At 46.2% G+C, this 21,519-nt stretch overlaps 1 protein-coding gene across 1 annotated transcript; it reads left to right on the top strand.

Annotated features, from left to right (window-relative positions):
- The first annotated feature begins 2,057 nt into the window (after positions 1-2,057).
- On the top strand, positions 2,058-14,851 carry LOC132867374 (uncharacterized). Its single transcript, XM_060900241.1, has 4 exons — positions 2,058-3,271; positions 12,940-13,243; positions 13,372-13,676; positions 13,888-14,851. Exons 1-3 carry the CDS (start codon positions 3,215-3,217, stop codon positions 13,629-13,631), a joined length of 621 nt encoding a protein of 206 aa, XP_060756224.1. The 5' UTR covers positions 2,058-3,214; the 3' UTR covers positions 13,632-13,676; positions 13,888-14,851.
- Positions 14,852-21,519: the final 6,668 nt, after the last annotated feature.

The raw sequence follows: 21,519 nt of genomic DNA, 5'->3' as shown, positions 1-21,519 counted from the left end.
ATCAAATACCCAAAATGCATCATATTATTCATATTTAAGTGAATAATCAATTCAGTCATCATAACTTGGCATTTTTAACCCAAGCAATCAAAAAGAGGAAATTTATTCAATATTTTCACTCCTCTGTGAAGGAGGGGCTTTAATTCTTCATGATGTAGTTATTTTATATGGAAATCAATTTTACAAAAGCATTTGAATTGTAATTAAAAAAAAATGTTCCACAGTGGACGCCAGATAAAGCAAGATACTATCTTTATTCTTATTCAACATGACAAAAGAAACATTGAGTGTTAGGTAAATGCAAAAAAAAATAGCAAAATTAGAAAATGTATTTTTTTTACCATAATGTCCCAAATGAGAGACCGGTTTCTGAGACGGACCCAGCTCCTCATCACAGTTCATTTTAATTCGCAGATATGCAGTTAATGTGTCTGCAGCCATATTTTTTTCTGTACTCAGTATGAACTGTCCACCAATCACAGGCTCCCGTGCTGCAATGGCGGTATGTTGAGAAATATTTAGAAAATAAAAATGATATAATTACGAAATATATGAAATCATCAAAAACAATTAAAAATCGTAATATATACTGTTTAGAGGTAAGGAAAATTTTTTGGTGATATCATTTAATATTAATCGAATCGTGATATAAAAGTTCCAAGTTTGACACCTGCCTGCTTCAACCGCGCTGCTGGCACACGATGCCCTTGACCCTCATCAGCCTTAGCCAATTGGTATAATTACGTCATTACATGGAGCCCTCTGAGCCGAGCTTTTCCAGTACACTCGAACACGCGCATACTTCGATGAATTATAACCAAAAACAAGGAAATTTGAATGATTTCCTCAAAATATTTTTGTACTTTTATATATTGTCGTGCTGATCAATCAAACTTTTTAATGCATTTCCCGTGAAACGAGACGAGCTACTTTAGACTGGTTCCCTGCTCTCTTAGCGCCTGTGTTGCTTAGGTTGCCAACACTAACTTTTGTCGTCCGATCAGACGATTACCATTAAAGTTTTACTCGTCCTTGCACAGACTTTAGTCACCTGGGACGATCGGGCATGAGGTTTTTCGAGCATTGGAAAGAGAAAAAGAACACGTGGATGAGAAAGAAAAAGAAAAAGACAGTTTGAATTGGAGAAATTGAGATTGGAAAGAGAGAGAAGAAAAAGAGAGACAAGTAAAGTTTGAATGAGAGAAATGGAAAAAGAGAATGGCACTGGAAAGAGAAAGAGAGGAAAAGGAAAGAGAGAGAATGGTGATGGAAAGAGAAAAATTGGAGAACAATAGAGTTAGCGAAGCTTGGAAAAACAGACCCAGGAAAGGCTAGCAAGTTTTGTGCTAGCAGAGAAGTCAGGTTGGTTCCCCCATTTGATGAGATGGAGGTATTAGTCGATACTGAAATAAATAAAATGAGATTTTCAACAAAAAAACAAAAAATGTGCTCTGTGACCTTGAAAAATAGGTGAAGGTCACTCATCTTGGGTCTGGGAGCTTCTGTTGTCTGTCGTCACCAGTGGTCACAATTTCATCTGAAACCGACCAACTTTTGGAAGGAAATAAATAAATAAATATCACTGTAGCGCACCCTAGCTGTCCTGCTATTTTAGTGAGTGCGCTCCCCGAATCCATGGGTTGAGAGATCTCTCTCTATAGTTAAATAATGCACTAAGTGGAGTAATTTTGTTGAATGGAACTGTTAACTTACTCAAAGATACTAACCACAGTAATTTAACTAGTATAATAGCATTGTGGGAATAACTATCACTGTAAAAGTGGAACCATGTCTTTTAAGCCTATGTTATATGTGTCTGTGTATCTTTACATCTGTACTTGAATTATTACCTAGAATGAGTTTTTAAATGACCCTGCTCTACTTAGCCTTTAATATTTATAAACAGTAAAACCCATGTACGTATGAATAAACTAAATAGAATACACATTCACCAAACATGAATTTAAACTATTTACTTAAAGTAGATTGTGGATATATGTATATTTATACAGGAAAGGAAATGAAATATGTTTTAAATGAAAGAGTTGTTGGATAGAGTCACGTAAATTCTGTTCAATACAGTTCAGTTCACTCTCAGGTGTAGTTACACTCAACCACATTCAGTAACAGTATCAAACATAACACATCCCCCATAAACCTTCTGCTAAAGCCGGCAGTTTACCTTAAACTAAATATATTCCAGAATAAAACAAAAAGGGTACCCAGGCCAAACCTAAATGTGAGTCAAAGTAGCGATGCAGGCCTGTAACGTGGCTTGGGAACGGGGAGACCTTTAACACAATGGCCACTTCACGCCGTGGCGCATGAAACAAAACTCACGACTGTAGATGACTTGTCGTCGTCTGCTCTCGATAGCCTCGCAGTGCTGGCGAGGGGAATTGGACGTCGGTGTCCCAGTCGAAGGATGTCCTCCCTCTGGTCAGGATTAGCTGGTCTGGTCCTTGAATTAGAGCCAAGCAGGCTACTTGCTTTCCAGTCCACCTTAAATTCCACGAGCTCCGTTCAGTCTATAAACACTCGCGGTAAACTTTTCTTCAAAGAACTCCGCTTGTAAACCTGCTATGTTCACACCACTGGCAGCTCGTTAATAGGGGCGATTTGGGCGACGCACTCCCAAACAGGGAGGGAGATTTTTTTTTTATCTACTCCTACTACCAACAGTAATGTCATTGTCCAATCAGGCTAAGGTCGCGCCTGGTGTAGCCACGCCCTTTTGGGGCGATTTCTGTCAGGTTCAGATTTGCCCCCAAATCTCCCATTGACACTAATGGTACGTACGTTTTTTTTGAAAATCCTGCTCCCAATGCATTTTCTATTAGGTTTTATGTGCTCGCACAAGCAGCGTGCTTACGTCATACGCCTGTTGCGCCGCGCAAGTGTTGCCAGATTGGTTTTAAGTGCATTTTGGCGGGTTTTGAACTGCGCTGGAAAACGCAACTTGCGCGGGAAATGTGTGAACATTCTATGAAGATGGCGGCGAGGGTTGAGTGCAACAATACGATAGCGTCTCTGAAAGAAGTTCCCTTTAGTCGTCGTACCAATGAGGAGAAAACGGCAATCAAACAGCTAGGACCTCCTAGACCGAATTTAAACATCAAGCAAGTGTCTACAAAGGGGGAGAAGACCTACTCAAGAGGTTTTAACAAGAACTGGTACCACCGGAAAACTTGGCTAGCTGGCTGTGATGTAGTCAATGCTCTTTTTTGCTACCCTTGCGTTCTCTTCCACTCTGGAAGTAGCACAGCAGACGGTACAGTGATATCTGATATTTGAATTTACTAGGCAAAAGTTGTTTTTGTGTGTGTGTGTGTGTGTGTGTGTGTGTGTGTGTGTGTGTGTGTGTGTTTTAACAATGGCAGTTTAACATTGCCATGCTTGGAATATTTCAGTAGCCTCAAGTTCTCTCTGACTTGGTGTAAATTAAGCATATTTTCAGTTTTTATATATTGTACAGTATGTGTGTTCATTGGAGCCAGCAGCACCTTTTTTCCAACTTAAGCCAAGTTGCACTGACTACAAAACCTTGTGTAACCTTGTGTGTATATAGCTAAATAACTAAAGCCTTTTGTGTTCATTGACATGCTTGTAATACTTTAAATTTCCTTTTAAGGCATGGCTTTCTGGAGGAATTCTTGGGGAAAAAAAACTGCAGAATTTATTTAGAATTATTTGTTGTTAAAATGGTGCAATTCCATATAAAAAACACAATTAAGCTGCACATGTTTGTTTGATGGTTATGCTTTTCTTCATCTTTTTCAAAACTTAAATAAACACTTTTTGATTTATATCCTGCCACTTTAATTGCATTCTTTAGAAATGAAGAAATTAGAATATTTTTATAATTAAGAATTTGTGTCTACTTATTACAGAATACTGGAATAATATGAGAAAATAAATGAGCAATGTAATATTAATTGATTGTGATGCCAAATGTTTTGCTTTGAAGACTTCACAATGAATCTTCCTTAGTTTTAGCCTGGCAAGCCAGACTAAATGTGAATATTTGCCACTCGTAGGCAAAAATATTTTTGGCCGCTAGACGGGTGGGTCTAGTTTACTAGGCTACCTTAGTTTGCCACCTTTAACTTGTTTAGTGTTGCCACCTAGTGGAGAGAAGAGATATCGTCTATATTGATATCTGAATTTACCAGGCAAAAACAAGTTCGGCCAATTGATTTGCTACCTAGGTCAATTTACTTTAGTCCTGTGGACATTTACGGTCCGTGTAGACATAACGGGGGAAAATTGCCCCCCCGAAAAAAAATTCAGGAGCCGCCACTGGTTCACACACAATACATATGACTGTTCGTTAAACTAAGACTTAGCACTTTAACACTCAACTGGAGCGTTTTACCAACTTAAGTTACTCATAGCGCTGCATCACTTTTCTGCTTTTTTTTTTTCCCATCTCTCCCCTCCTCGCGGATCTCCCCACTTCCTGTTCCTCTCGACCCCCGACCCTGCTCTCCCATGGGCCAACATACCAGATAAGGATTCTTAACAAACTTAATTATTTTTACATACAAACCTTATTTTCAAAGTATCAACACATTGATATTTACATTTTAAACATGCATCAAGTAAACAAAATAAAATAAAAAAACAAATCAATCAATCAATGACCCCAAAATCCTACAGGGCTACATCCTCCCCTTTCTAAATGTCTAAATGTCCTCATTAGACACTGAACACTAAACAGCATTAAATATTTTCAATACCTGAACTTTAATTCTCTATCCATGAGTTCTGAATTAACTATTTTTATTCTAATTTGATGATAATGCCTCTATGAACAATAGTTAGTGGTTGTTCACTAGCCTTACCAGGTTCGTCATAAGAAAGTCTAAGCGCTGGTCTTACTTGTCTTTTCTCTCTTGTTCTAAGTACCATTTCTGTTTCTGGTTTAGAGCTCAGTCTGGCTTTTGGGCTGCTAACAGGGGTTCGGCAAGCATTTTGTTCCATCTCAGAGCCTGATGGGTCAGTATTGGTTTCAGCCAGGCTTTCTTCATCTGCATGCTCAGATTCGGACTCCGCACCAGGGGCTCAGGTCTTGAGTCTCCGACATAGTCATGCTCCGAGTTCACAGACTCTCTTTCAGAGATATCCGTTTCTTTGTTCCTTTCAGCCAACAGGTGTTCCAGGTATTCCTGGTAAGGTCTGTGAGGTAGCTCATACTCCATATCTAGCGAGGAATCTGTCATCTCTGAAACCTTTTCTCTTTGTGTCGGTTGTCTGTTCCTGGTTCGGGCTGAACGGGTTCTGGGTCGCACAGGGCCTTCATCGCCTCCCTCCCCACCTAGCATCCTCACAGACTGCCCAATAGATAAGAGGTGATCACGATGGATGGTCCTTATGCTGCCCTGCCCCCCTTCAGGTCTTACTTGGTAGACAGGTAAGTTTGGCAACTTTCTCACCACCACATGAGGTATGGAGCTCCATTTGCTCTCAAGCTTGTGTTTCCCTTTGAGTCCTAAATTCCTCAATAGAACACGGTCTCCCTCTTGGATGTTCTGAAAATTGACCTTCTGGTCGTAGGCTCTCTTGTTGCACAGGTAAGTCTTCTCAGCTGCTTGACTCGCCATTTGGTAAGCCCTTTGCAGATCACGCTTCAAATTCCTTACATACTGGTAGTGGGTTCTCTCTTCACTCCCATCACTAGATGCTCCAAAGCACAGGTCTACTGGGAGTCGTGCCTCTCTGCCGAACATCAAGTAATATGGAGAGAACCCTGTAGCATCGCTTTGTGTGCTGTTGTACGCATGCACCAATGAAGCCACATGCTGACTCCATGTTCTCTTCTTTTCCTGGCCTAATGTAGATAGCATTGAGAGCAGCGTACGGTTGAAGCGTTCCGGCTGGGGATCCCCCTGGGGATGATACGGAGTCGTTCTAGACTTCCTGACACCCAGGGTTGTAAGAAGCTCTTTTATCAATCTTGACTCAAAGTCCCTTCCCTGGTCGGAATGAATTCTTGCAGGCAATCCATAATGAACAAAATACTTCTCCACCAGGATCCTCGCTACTGTCAAGGCTTTCTGATTCCTAGATGGGAAGGCTTGAGCGTATCGGGTGAAGTGATCAGTCACGATAAGTACGTTGCTTATGCCTCTGGAATCCAGCTCCATTGACAAGAAGTCAATGCATACTAAGTCCATAGGACCACTGCTGACAATGTGGTGTAAGGGGGCAGCCCGCTTGCAAGGTGTTTTACAGGTCACACACAATCCACAATTCTTTACATATTCCTCTACATCCCGAACCATCTTCGGCCAGTAGAACCTTGCTCTCATAGCTCAGTGACTCTTTCCACACTCAAGTGGCCCATAGCATCATGTAGAGAGTGCAAAGCCTGTCCTCTGAATTCGGCAGGCAATAATAGCCGAAGTGTCTCCTCTCCTGCTTTCTTGCTTACCCGGAACAGAAGTCCATTTTGCATCACCAGTCTGCTAGCTTCCCTCTTCATCAACCGCACATCAGGGTCCAACTCTTGATTACTAGGCCACACTCCCTGCTTCAATGCTTCCACCACCGGTCCCATTATAGCATCTCTCCTCTGGGCAGTTATCAGATCAACTTTGGACAGTCGCTCCAGCGAACCCAGCTGCAACTGCGATGGGAAGGCATATGCATCAGGGATACAGGCTGGTGGAGCGCATAATGGGTCAACATATCTGGTATCAGCTATCACTGACGTTTTGACCCGCTGACAAATGGATTTCACCACCTTCTGAGACAGGCTGTCCCACACCCCAGGCCCTGCCACATCTGCTATGTTGCAGGACAACAGGTCAGCATCTATGTTGGCTTTGCCAGGCCTGTACTGTACATCAAAGTCATAAGAGGCAAGCGCTGCAAGCCAGCGATGACCCATTGCGTTGAGCTTGGCAGTGGTGAGTACATACGTCAACGGGTTATTATCAGTGCGTACTGTGAACTTGACCCCATAGAGATAGCCATGGAACTTATCCACGATTGCCCATTTCAGGGCCAGGAACTCTAACTGATGTGCAGCATAGCACTGTCCAGACAAGCTCAACTTCCTACTGGCAAAGGCCAATGGTCTTAGTCCTTCAGGGTGTTCCTGATAGAGTACTGCACCAATGCCTTTAAAACTAGCGTCAGTGTGAAGGACGTAGGGCTTGCTTGCATCAGCAAAGGCCAGCACAGGGGCATTAATCAGGCACCGAATAATGCGTTTGAAAGCCTGATCACAGGACTGGTCCCATCTTTCATTGAAGGGCTCGGATTCTTTAAAGTAGGTCTTGCTCTTGTCTGTGGCCTTTCGCTTACCACGTTGTGTGGGCAAGTAGCCCTTTGTCAACTCTGTCAGGGGCCTAACGATTGAGGAGTAATTGGCTATGAATCTTCGATAATAACCACAGAACCCCAAGAAAGATCGTAAGGACTTGAGATCTGTGGGCTTTGGCCACTTTGCCACGGCCTCTATCTTTTCAGGGTCAGTGGCAACACCATTGGCAGACACGATGTGGCCGACGTACTTTACTTTTGGCTGGCAAAACTGACATTTGTCCAGGGACAGTTTCAGCCCTACCTCTTCCAGCCTGTCTAATACCCGCATGAGACGCTCATGTTCTTCTAAGGAACGTCCAAAGACTATCAAATTGTCTAGGTAGACTAGGACCTGCAGCAGGTTCATATCCCCTACAGCCTTCTCCATAAGTCTTTGGAATGTCGCTGGTGCTCCAGTTATGCCTTGAGGCATCCTTTCAAATTGATAAAATCCAAGGGGACAAATGAAGACAGTCTTCTCTTTGTCTTCATCCGCCATTTTAATCTGATAATATCCACTTCGCAAGTCTAACACGGAGAACCACTGGCTTCCCGACAAGCAATCTAATGCATCGTCTATGCGGGGAGTTGTGTACTGGTCTGGGACTGTACGGCGGTTAAGGGTCCTATAGTCAATGCACATCCGAATACGCCCATTTTTCTTTCTAGCAATCACAATTGGGGATGCATACGGACTACGTGTCTCCCTAATGATACCAGCCTTCAATAACTCTTGCAAATGCTTTCGAATGTCATCAATATCAGCAGGAGCCAGGCGTCTTGAGCGTTCGCTGAAGGGTCTTGGATCTGATAACCTGATATGATGCTTCACATCTTTGGCCAGGCCGACGTCCCACTCATGCAAGGAGAATACACCAGCTCTCTCACACAACTTCCTCCGCAGTCGTTCCTTCCACTGGGGTGGAATGGGCGAGTCTCCAAAATGGATTAACTGGGGGTCTAACCGTGCAGGAACAATCTCTGTGCTCGGAGATGGCACCACCGGATCTGCATGACACAGCTGACCTAATACTGCCCCAACTGGAATGACTGTCTTCCTCTGTGATGTATTCTGGATCAACACAGTTAAGTGGTTGTCCTCCACCGCTGTACTGGACACAATCATAGGTTGCAGCAGGACCCCGGATGGCAATGGGACGGTGGGAGATGCCTCAACCATCAACATGTCTGTACTCAGTGGCTTCTTCAACTCTACCTCACCGACAGCTGTACATTCACCACCGGGAGGGACATTCAGGGAGCCTGGACCCATCAATCTCACACACCCCACTTCATCCTCTTCTCCCTCAGTGGCTGAATGGTCGGTATTCAATGCAGCTTCCATCACTTTAATGCCCAGGGTTTGAGAAATGTCCACTCCACTGGTCTCTTTGCACAATCTTGCCAACCTCTGGAACAGATTTGCATTGGTGCCCAAGATAACTGGGGTCTGCTCAGGACTTTGAGGACTTGGACATATCAGTGCTAGGACGGAAAGGGTATCTTTCATGCCCGTCACCTTCTCGGGGAATTCCATATCCACTACCACATATCCTAAGTAAGGGTAACTGGTGTCACTCAGTTCCCATATGGCCAACCCAGACACTGGCTGGATAGGAACATCATGAAGGTAGCGTTTGTACCAGGAATCAAAGATAATTGTGACTTGTGAGCCACTATCTAGAAGAGCATTACACTGTTGGCCATTAATCTTCAATGGGACAACTGAAGAAGGGCCAATCAACCCTTTTGGAATGTTTTGTCATCATGTGACTACTTCACTTTTCTTACAATGGCCCTCTGTGTTGTTAGTATTTCTGATTTGAGCAGCTAGCTCGCTCTGTTTTGCTTTGTGCAGCGAGCGTATCAATTTCTGAATGACTTTAGTTTGATTCTCTGGGTTCTGACATTTAGCAGAGAAATGGCCATCTTCGCCACAGCGATAACAGAAATTACCCTCGGAGTCACTAGATGGAGCCTTTCTGTTTTCACGGCGAAATGGTTTGGTTGACTCCACCCGCAAAACTGCAGCAGGGGAATCTCTCTCTTTAGACTGCTGAGCTGCTACCTGACTTTGTAACTCTGTTACTTGTTTTCTTAATGCAACTACTTCAGCATTGACCCCAGGGTCTGCAGCGGACGTCTTTGTTGACGCTGTGAGTTCTTTGCGGTCCGTAACAACAGGGCTTGATGGAAGGGTCATGGCAGCAAACATAGACTTCAGTTCTTTGATTTCGGTTCTCAAGTTCTGAATCTCCATCTGGCCACCAGACACATCAGAGTCTGTCGTTAGTCGCCAAACAGATGCATTCAGCTTCAGTCTAGAAGATTCATATTCTTCTTCATTACGAATCTCAGTCAACAGTTCCAAGAAAGATGGAGGATTGTCCTTCCTTTCCCGGAGCTTAAGCTGAACCATCATCATATCAGAGTGAATGGCACCTCTAAGAAGCTGCTCAACGCGAGCACAGTCCCCCCGGTCAGGTGGCAGACCTCCACGATGAACTACTTTGATCAACGACATCTCTAGGCGTCGGAGGAAGTCAGACAACTTTTCCTTTGGCTGCTGCTGTAACAACCGAAAAGCAAAGTAAAAGGTCCTCGCCGGTCTCAGCAGACCCAAACGCACTCTCAATGGCATCCAGACATTCAGCAGGACTGACCTCTGTACGAGCAGCCCGAACAGCCTTCACCACAGCTAAAGCAGGACCTTTAAGACTCTCCATTATACGACGTCGTTTCTCCTTAGCAGAATACTCACTCTCTTCTACCATCAGTCGTGCATGCTCCAGCCAGTTCTTGAGCACTTCTTCACCAACAGGGGTCGGCAAAGTTCCCGAAAACACCCGTAGCCTTCGGTAGCTACTGTTTTCTCCAGACGGTCTTTCCATCTTGGTCAACAGATCACCAATGACACGGATCAGAGACTCAGCTGAACTGTAAGAAGGTGGGTTGTCAGACGGACTTGGATCTCCAGATCCTGCTCCGACACCTGAAGAGGCTGTAACAATTGTCCACGGCTCTGTTCCACCAACAGGAAGGACTTCAGTGGGAATTTCACTAGCATCTACTTTTCCTTTGTGCTCACAGCGAGCCGCTACACAGCGATGCTTGTTGCTATATGTCCGTCCTCTGACACGAACCCGGCCTAACACTTTGATTGTCTCCATCGTTTCTTCAATTTGGGCAATCTCAGTCCCTTCAGGAACCAGCACAATGAGAGACTGTGCTTCGTCAAGTCCTTCTCCACGACACCATTCTTTGAGCTCATTAACTAAGTCTGTGTGGCTATTTGTATGATCCATGTTTACTTCGGCTTTATTATCTCTAATAGGGGGTCATTAACGCAACAGGCTAATTTGGCGCTCAAGAAAATATTCTAACTTGTTACTATTTACTCACTTAATTGCACTAATCAACTACCATCCCGGACGAGCCCCCATTTTATGTAGCGCACCCTAGCTGTCCTGCTATTTTAGTGAGTGCGCTCCCTGAATCCATGGGTTGAGAGATCTCTCTCTATAGTTAAATAATGCACTAAGTGGAGTAATTTTGTTGAATGGAACTGTTAACTTACTCAAAGATACTAACCACAGTAATTTAACTAGTATAATAGCATTGTGGGAATAACTATCACTGTAAAAGTGGAACCATGTCTTTTAAGCCTATGTTATATGTGTCTGTGTATCTTTACATCTGTACTTGAATTATTACCTAGAATGAGTTTTTAAATGACCCTGCTCTACTTACCCTTTAATATTTCTAAACAGTAAAACCCATGTATGAATAAACTAAATAGAATACACATTCACCAAACATGAATTTAAACTATTTACTTAAAGTAGATTGTGGATATATGTATATTTATACAGGTAAGGAAATTAAATATGTTTTAAATGAAAGAGTTGTTGGATAGAGTCACGTAAATTCTGTTCAATACAGTTCAGTTCACTCTCAGGTGTAGTTACACTCAACCACATTCAGTAACAGTATCAAACATAACACATCCCCCATAAACCTTCTGCTAAAGCCGGCAGTTTACCTTAAACTAAATATATTCCAGAATAAAACAAAAAGGGTACCCAGGCCAAACCTAAATGTGAGTCAAAGTAGCGATGCAGGCCTGTAACGTGGCTTGGGAACGGGGAGACCTTTAACACAATGGCCACTTCACGCCGTGGCGCATGAAACAAAACTCACGACTGTAGATGACTTGTCGTCGTCTGCTCTCGATAGCCTCGCAGTGCTGGCGAGGGGAATTGGACGTCGGTGTCCCAGTCGAAGGATGTCCTCCCTCTGGTCAGGATTAGCTGGTCTGGTCCTTGAATTAGAGCCAAGCAGGCTACTTGCTTTCCAGTCCACCTTAAATTCCACGAGCTCCGTTCAGTCTATAAACACTCGCGGTAAACTTTTCTTCAAAGAACTCCGCTTGTAAACCTGCTATGTTCACACACAATACATATGACTCCCTGTCTGTTCGTTAAACTAAGACTTAGCACTTTAACACTCAACTGGAGCGTTTTACCAACTTTTTAAGTTACTCATAGCGCTGCATCACTTTTCTGCTTTTTTTTTCCATCTCTCCCCTCCTCGCGGATCTCCCCAATTCTTGATTATTGTAAATAACCTTTGACTTGTATTGCACTAAAAACAAGAAAACAGCACATTTATTTCAATTTATTTTCCAAAATAAACAATTTTCAATTCCTGCCGTAACATCACTGTGACAAAAACCAGCATGGGGAGGGGACAAACCCAAAACTCCACTTCACTCCATGAATCCACACTGTTGTTCTTATAAATCAGCGAATCCTGAGATTCACTCAGATGTGTTGGTCATGATTAAAGCACCAAGACACAAATGTGAAAATATTCGAGGGCGTTTTGATTTCGAGAGCTTGGAAAAAATTGAGTGTCAATTTTGACCGCAAAAAGATTTGAGCGAGGCCTCTTGGGGCTGAGCCGCTCATATCTTAAAGCCTCGGCACATTGTGTGATGTGGTTATGAACATAAACACAGTACGGTTACGTACAGTTACTGTAAGACATTGACTGTAAAAAGGGGCGGAGCTATGATGAAGTTTTTCATGCTGGACAATTTAAACAAAAACAGAACGGAATTCAAATTCAAACTTCAAAGAACGGAATCCTGAAACGATACATATATATGACACACACACACACACACACACACACTCCATTCCACACTTCACATCTCTCACTCGACGCTTCACATCTCTCTCTGTCTTCAAACTTCACTTTTCACGTTTTACACCATCCTCTATCGAAAATGGTAAGTTGTAACCAGATGCCCTTCTGAAGATGGCGATGTGGAGTAAATTTGATGGTCAGGGTTCATATGACAGAACCACTGGGATTTTCTCGTTGTAATATTCAGAAAGACAAGTAGCCTATTGTCTGCTTGGGAGCGCTAAAGCCTTGGACACGATGATTTAACTCAGAAGCAGAAGATACAGTCCAATCAGTAATATATGCAGACCTGTTTATTCAGAGAAATGGAATTATTTCATCAGTAGGCCTCAGTATGGACCTGTTCATTTTTTTCTAATTCTTGTTGCTGAAGAAATAATGTGTTTCTCTAAAATCCAACTCTGTTTCTTTCGTCAGTTCCAGTCTCAGGCTGCTCACTTCAACCCCCTGTTCTACCCCATCCTACCACCGCAGTTCTACCCCCCGACCTACTTCATCATGCCAGACCAGTTCTACCCTCCGTCCCACCCCATTCTGAGATCTGCCTCCTACTACCCTCCACCCACAATGATGGGGATGAACGAACGCCACGTCCAGTCCATCCAGGAGGAGATTCTGGGAGGAAACGCTGTGTCTCCTGTGACACCACCTGAAGGTGGATGTGTAGATGATGGCTGTGTGATCACTGCTCAGGCTCATGCCACTGACGTGCTCACACTCGGTAAACAAGATTAAAATCTCAATTTTCCGCTGTTGGTTCCTTTGCACAATTCTTTAATGTTGTAATGTTTTCTCTGTCTTAACGTTCCATTTTATCTCCTTCTTGTCCTGATCTACATGTGGCACCAGAACCACCAGCACCAACTGAATCAGAGCCTGAACCTCAACCCACCTCCAGTCTGCCACCTGAAACTGTGGGCATTGAGGAGCCTTTGTCCTCCAGAACCGCAAGTCCAAAGGCACTGATGTGGGGCGAGATAATGGACAGCATCGACCCAATCCCATCCAGACCCCCAACTCCAATGTTACTCCCTTGGGGAGAACTAATAGAGGAAATGGGGTTCCAAAAGGATGAGGGGCAGGTGGACGACATGCTGGAGGCAAAGTAGAAGGTTGAGGAGAAGGAGACGGGTGCAGTGGTCAGGGAGCTCAGAGTGAGTCACAGTCATATTTGTAATGTCTTACAGAATGGGTCTTGTTCACTACCTCACGAGCTCGCTACTAAGCAAAGCACATGTGGAGCGAATACTTTTGAACGCAGTAATATGATCTAGAATAGTGCAATGGGAATATTATACACCAGGATAAAAGGTTTGATGATTATTGTTCTAAAAAAAAAATCTCTCCTCTGCTTTTCTCTTTCAGGTCGTCCCTCAGTCACATCGACACGCCCTGACTGGAAATGAGAAACTTTTGCAAAAATAAACTCCTCAATCGAAAAATGCTGCACAAATGGTCTGTGTCTTTCTCATCGTGAATAAATGTTGGTGTAAACGACTCACACAGAAACAGCAGTAAAGGTGCTGCGCTGTAAATCCAGGGTGGGGTGGGGCCCCGGCTGCGCCATACCGGGTGACGTCACGGTCCTTGTTTCATTAATTTCCATAAGGGGTTTGGTGAACTAGCGGCTGAAATGAGTTTCCTTCACAGGGTGGCTGGGCACTCCCTTAGAGATAGGGTGAGAAGCACAATCACTCGGGAGGAACTCGGACAAGAGCCGCTGCTCCTCCACATCAAAAGGAATCAGCGGAGGTGGCTCGGGCATCTCTTTCGGATGGCTCCTGGACGCCTCCCTGGGGAGGTGTTCCAGGTATGTCCCCCCGGGAGGAGGCCCTGGGGAAGACCCAGGACACGCTGGAGGGACTATGTCTCTCGGCTGGCCTGGGAACGCCTCGGTGTTCTTCCCGAGGAGCTGGCCGAGGAGTCTGGGGAGAGGGAAGTTTGGGCTTCCATGCTCAGACTGCTGCCTCCGCGACCCGGCTCCAGATAAGCGGATGAAGATGAGATGAGATGAGATGAGATGAGATGAGAACAATCTGTCTGACTGTGGATTGGTGGAGTCCAAACTCTTTAGAGATGGTTTTGTAACCTTTCTCAGCCTGATGAGCATCAACAATGCTTTTTCTGAGGTCCTCAGAAATCTCCTTTGTTCGTGCCATGATCCACTTCCACAAACATGTGTTGTGAAGATCAGACTTTGATAGATCCCTGTTCTTTAAATAAAACGGTGCCCACTCACACCTGATTGTCATCCCATTGATTGAAAACACCTGACTCTAATTTCACCTTCAAATGAACTGCTAATCCTAGAGGTTCACATACTTTTGCCACTCACAGATATGTAATATTGGATCATTTTCCTCAATAAATAAATGACCAAGTATAATATTTTTTGTCTCATTTGTTTAACTGGGTTCTCTTGATCTACTTTTAGGACTTGTGTGAAAATCTGATCATGTTTTAGGTCATATTTATGCAGAAATATAGAAAATTCTAAAGGGTTCACAAACTTTCAAGCACCACTGTAAGTGCTGTCTATCTTTAGGATCCTTGGTTATCTGAATTCCTAAATATTTAACTGTGTGTTTTATAGGAATATTGCTTCTACTAGTATCATCACACTTGTGTAAGGAGCAGGGGCGATTTCTCAGAGACAACAAGGGAAGCCGAGCTTCCCCTAAAATTCTCTCCCCAAACTGCGGCGTCTACGACGTTGAATTCTCATTAAAACAATAACTTGCATAACATAATATATGCCCAAGATTGTATTTATGTTCATAACTATCCTGTAACTTATTTGAGTGATGTTTGACGAACTTGCAGTTCGCTACGAGAATCACCTTTGCTGCCAGGCTGTAACCTTTCTTATTCCAATGGGCTCTATGGACTGGCAGCAGTGTTGCCAGATTGGGCGGTTTTAAGTGCATTTTGGCGGGTTTTGAATATATTTTGGGATGGAAAACGTCAGCAGTATCTGGCAACACTGACTGGCAGCCGGGTATCCGTTGCAGTCTACGAGACGGCTCTGAACAGCCAATTTCGGCTAGTTGTTATTGTTAGGACTTGGACTGTTTTGGCCTCTAGAGGCCGCTGTTATTTCCTTTTCATGTCATATTTATTTTGGCCTCTAGAGGCCGCCACTGTTCCTGTGTTTTGTGTTTTTTTTTTGTTAATTGCCTGTTAGTCCTAATTATCTTCACCTGTGTCCTTAATTAGTTTGTGTATTTATACCCCTGAGTTCAGTCCTCTTGTCACGGAGTCTTTGTGCTGTTATGTTTATCTCCAGTTTCCTTTGTACTGTGTTTTGTGGATCTTCTGAGCTTTTGCATTTTTGCCTTTTTCTTTTTGAATTATACTCTTTGTTTTTGTTTTTTTTGTTTTGCCTTGGATTGTATATAGTGTACATAGTATAAATAAACCTTTTGTTACTTTTTCTACTTCCGCCTCACGCCTCTGCATTTGAGTCATTCCCCTGGTGGCCTAGTGGGGGTTTGCTGGATCATCACACCAACGAACCAGGTTCGAATCCCAGCAAAACCCTAACAGAAAGACTCCGTCATGACCGACTCAGCAGAGGCTGCTTCAACTGTCTACCCGGGCAACCTTCAGGGAATTATGGCAGCTTTGACACGCTTCGGAGCGACCATGGACGCTCATGGACGTACGCTCACCAGTCAATGTGAGGCCCTTGCTCGCCACGAGGAACTGCTTCAGCAAATTGGGAAAACCCTGGCACAGCTGACATCTCTGCCTGCATCTCCTGCTCCTGATCCAGTTCCTGATCCAGCTCCTGCTCCAGTGCCTCCTGCCATGCTGCCTTCTTCACCTCGCGAACCCAGCCTTCCTGCACCACAGAGGTATCACGGCAAGCACAGTGAGTGCCGAGAGTTCCTTACCCAGTGTCAACTCACCTTTGAGCCTCAGCCTACCACCTACACTACGGATCGCCGCAAGATTGCCTTTGTGATCACCTTATTAGCTGGTAAGGCGCGAGCCTGGGCTACTGCTATCTGGCAAAGACAGGGACCTGAGTGCTTTGATTTCCAGCTGTTTTCTGAAGAGATGCTTCGGGTCTTCGATCAGGCAGACATCAGTACCGACGCAGCCCGAAAGCTCATGTCCATCCGGCAAGGAGGAAGCGTCGCAGATTACGCCATCTCGTTCCGAACACTCGCAGCAGTAAGTGGATGGAACGAGACTGCCCTGGTGTCAGCCTTCAACCATGGTCTGTCTGACCCCATCAAGGACGGTCTGGCCTCTATTGGATGCCCAAGTGACCTCGAAACCCTCATCTCACATGCTATTCGTCTGGACAACAGGATGAGAGAACGCCACCAAGCCTTGAGCCCCCCCAGCCTCCCTACCTCTACCTGGAGACCGTCTACCTCCTTCAGTGACTGTCCAGAACCCATGCAAGTGGGTCGTACTCGCCTCTCCGCATCTGAGAGGGAGCGCAGAAGGAGGGACAAGTGCTGCATCTACTGTGGCAAGCCTGGTCACTTCCGAGCATCATGTCCCGAACTCTTGGGAAAAGGACCGCCCCGTCCAGCCGAGGGAGGGTTGTGACGGGGCCTACCCTCTCTCCCGGACTCCCTGGCCAAGGAATCTACATCCCAGTCTCCATCTCCTGGGGTGAGTCTGTCCACTCTTGTCAAGCTTTGATAGACTCAGGGGCGGCTGGGAACTTTATGGATATTCACTTCGCCCAAAGCATCAATATACCTACTGCACCTCTTGAAGTCCCACTGTCTGTGTCTGCCCTCGATGGCCAAGCGTTAGGTGATGGAAGAGTCACCCAAGTTACTTCTCCAGTCTTCCTCCAGTCTCAAGGTCACAAGGAAGAAATATCCCTGCACCTGATTCCTTCACCTGAGTTCCCAGTTATTCTAGGCCTTCCTTGGCTTACTCGCCACAACCCTCGCATAGACTGGGTAACAAGCCAGGTTGTGGAATGGGGCCCTGCATGCCAGGCCTCTTGTCTGCTCTCTAGCTCTCCTGTGTCTCCTGCCGAGCCCCCTGATCTCACCGAGTTATCTCAAGTTCCCACAGAGTACTGGGATCTCAAGGAGGTATTCAGCAAGAGCAGGGCCGCCGTTCTTCCTTCGCACCGGGCCTACGACTGTGCCATCGACTTGCTCCCTGGGACTACCCCTCCTCGTGGCAGACTGTTTTCCCTCTCTCAGCCAGAACGCAAGGCTATGGAAGAATACCTCAAAGACGCCCTGGTCTCTGGGTTCATTCGACCCTCCACCTCACCTGCTGGTGCCAGCTTCTTCTTTGTCGGCAAGAAGGATGGGGGGCTTCGACCATGTATTGACTACAGGGGCCTGAACAAGATCACTGTGCGCAACCGATATCCCCTTCCGCTGATGTCCACTGCTTTCGACCTGCTCCAAGGCGCCACCGTCTTCACCAAGTTGGACCTACGGAACGCATACCACCTCATCCGTATCCGACAGGGAGACGAGTGGAAGACTGCCTTTAACACCCCGTCTGGGCACTACGAATACCAGGTGATGCCCTTCGGACTCACCAACGCACCAGCTGTTTTTCAGGCCCTAATCAACGACGTCTTAAGGGACATGATTAACCTGTACGTCTTTGTCTACCTCGATGACATCCTTATCTTTTCCAAGACCGTGCAGGAGCACCGCCACCATGTCCGCCAGGTTCTCCAGAGGCTGCTACAGAACAATCTGTTCGCCAAGGCCCAGAAATGCGAATTTCATGTTCCCGAGGTCTCCTTTCTGGGATTTATTGTACGGACAGGCCAACTCCAAATGGACCCTGCCAAGACCCTGGCCGTCCGGGACTGGCCTACTCCCAAGTCTGTTAAGGAGGTTCAGCGGTTCTTAGGATTTGCTAACTTCTACCGCAAGTTCATCAGGAACTTCAGTTCTGTGGCAGCACCCATGTCAGACCTCACCAAAGGGACAGGTGGATCTTATGGCTGGTCTCCTCAGGCAGAAAAGGCGTTCAAAGACCTCAAGGCCCGCTTCTGCACGGCACCCATTCTGGTCCTCCCGGACACCTCCCAACCATTCATCGTGGAGGTGGACGCCTCGGACAGTGGTGTCGGCGCGGTACTCTCTCAACATTCGGAAGGAAAGCTGCACCCCTGCGCTTACTTCTCCCACCGCCTGAGTCCTGCGGAGTCCCGGTACGATGTGGGGGATCGAGAACTGCTAGCGGTCAAACTGGCCCTTGAGGAGTGGAGGCACTGGCTGGAGGGAGTGCAACATCCATTCCTGGTTTGGACTGACCACAAGAACCTGGAGTACCTCCAGCAAGCCAAGAGACTGAACCCTCGACAGGCTAGGTGGGCCCTGTTTTTCAGTCGGTTTGACTTCACCCTCTCGTACCGTCCCGGCTCCAAGAACACCAAACCTGACGCACTGTCCAGGCTGTTTTCTGCCACTAACAGGGAGAATGAAGTCGGGCCTATTATCCCGGTGTCCCAGATTGTGGCCCCTGTCCGCTGGGGTATTGAGGAGGCTGTTCGACGAGCCCAACGCCAGGACCCCGGTCCTGGGACGGGGCCACCGGGCCTCTTGTACGTCCCACATCAAGCCCGGGCCAAGGTTCTCCAGTGGGGTCACTCTTCCCCTCTCACCGCCCACCCGGGAGCTCGGAGGACCCTGGACTTCCTGAAAAGACGCTTCTGGTGGCCTAACATGGAGCAGGAAGTAAGGTCATTTGTCCTGTCCTGTGAGGTTTGCACCAGAACCAAGAACCCACGACAGCGTCCCCAGGGTCTCCTGCATCCTCTGACCATTCCCCGGCGTCCCTGGTCCCACGTGGCAGTCGACTTCATCACGGGTCTCCCTGAGTCACAAGGTAACATGGTCATTTTGGTCATTGTTGACAGATTCTCCAAGGCCTGCCGCTTCATACCTCTGTGCAAACTCCCCTCTGCTCTTGAAACAGCGAAACTTATATTTAATCATGTCTTCCGAGTCTTTGGTCTTCCACAGGACATCGTCTCAGACCGAGGGCCCCAGTTCTCCTCCCGAGTGTGGCACGGGTTCTGCAAGGTCATCGGAGCCACTGCCAGCCTCTCCTCTGGGTTTCACCCACAGTCCAATGGTCAGACGGAGAGGCTCAACCAGGACCTGGAAACCACCCTGCGAGGCCTGGCTATGGATAACCCGACATCATGGAGCACCTGGCTGCCATGGGCAGAGTATGCCCACAACACCCTGCAGTCATCGGCCACCAAGCTGTCGCCATTCCAGTGCCAATTCGGGTTCCAGCCACCTCTGTTCCCGGACCAGGAGGAGGACGCGGGGGTGCCCTCGGTCAACCAATATGTGAGACGGTGTCGCAAGACCTGGAGCAAGGTCAGGAAGACCCTCATACAGACCTCCAGAACCAACCAGACTCAGGCCAACCGCCATAGAAGACCTGCACACACTTTCCGCCCTGGGCAGCGGGTTTGGCTGTCCACTAAGGACCTTCCGCTGCGGGTGGAGAACCGCAAGCTTGCTCCTCGCTACATTGGCCCCTTCAAGGTGGTGCGCAGGGTGAACCCTGTCTCCTACCGGCTCCAGTTGCCCCGGACTCTGAGGATCAACCCCACTTTCCATGTTTCCCTGTTGCGGCCTGTACTGATGTCTACGTATGCCCCTGCCCCTAGGAACCCCCCACCCCCCCCGCATCTTCCAGGGGCAGACTGTGTTCACTGTGCATCGCCTGCTTGACTCCCGCCGGGTCCGCGGCGGGTTGCAATATCTGGTGGACTGGGAGGGCTATGGTCCTGAGGAGCGCTGCTGGGTTCCTGCTCGGGATGTCCTGGATAAAGAACTGTGTCGGGACTTCCATTCGGCCCATCCGGATCGCCCTGGGAACGTCAGGAGACGCTCCTAGAGGGGGGGGGGGTCCTGTTAGGACTTGGACTGTTTTGGCCTCTAGAGGCCGCTGTTATTTCCTTTTCGTGTCATATTTATTTTGGCCTCTAGAGGCCGCCACTGTTCCTGTGTTTTGTGGGTTTTTTTGTTAATTGCCTGTTAGTCCTAATTATCTTCACCTGTGTCCTTAATTAGTTTGTGTATTTATACCCCTGAGTTCAGTCCTCTTGTCACGGAGTCTTTGTGCTGTTATGTTTATCTCCAGTTTCCTTTGTACTGTGTTTTGTGGATCTTCTGAGCTTTTGCATTTTTGCCTTTTTCTTTTTGAATTATACTCTTTGTTTTTGTTTTTTTTGTTTTGCCTTGGATTGTATATAGTGTACATAGTATAAATAAACCTTTTGTTACTTTTTCTACTTCCGCCTCACGCCTCTGCATTTGAGTCATTCCCCTGGTGGCCTAGTGGGGGTTTGCTGGATCATCACACCAGCGAACCAGGTTCGAATCCCAGCAAAACCCTAACAGTTATTGGTTAAAATCAACAAAATCGTCACTTCCAGGGAAGCCGGGCTTCTCTGGGACTAAACGAGACAGTGGGAGGGACAAGAAGCCAGGCTGATAAAGGATTATTGGAGGTAGTGTTTCAAAGACATGAGGAGGGCGGTACTTCGGCGAGGAACACAGAAGAATGATCAGTCAGTCCCTAGCAGATGTCGAGAAAGTGTAGTCGTGTACCAAAGTGCTGTCCGAATTTCCTTTCATATAAACGTTTCTTCTCATTGATGTCTCTGTACATTACTCTGTAAATAAATGTAAATATTACTCGTTGTGCTCTGTTAACTTTCATCCATTCTATCAGTTTGATCATTCGTGAATTCGCTCGTTTATTTCTTTTGTAGTTCAATCTGGTTGTAGGCTAGCTTGAGCCTTATTGGGATCTGCAGTGCTAGCTGCTAACAGAAATTGGTGAAGTCTCTGGAAAGCACAACCAGCTGGTATGACAGGGTCACAGACCATTTTCTGGAAAAGGAGCAGAGGGCAGAATTTGTGTATAAATAGTGTTCATGAATCTGAAGTGTGTATATTGTTCAGTAATGTTAAGAGAATGGTGGGCTCTGTGTTATAGGTTATACCTGGGTATAATATTCAA

The sequence above is a fragment of the Neoarius graeffei genome, chromosome 19 (genome assembly GCF_027579695.1).
Source record: "Neoarius graeffei isolate fNeoGra1 chromosome 19, fNeoGra1.pri, whole genome shotgun sequence".
NCBI classification, from domain to species: Eukaryota; Metazoa; Chordata; class Actinopteri; order Siluriformes; family Ariidae; genus Neoarius; species Neoarius graeffei.
Note: the sequence above shows the minus strand (reverse complement) of the source record. Positions and strands in the feature narration are given on the sequence as shown.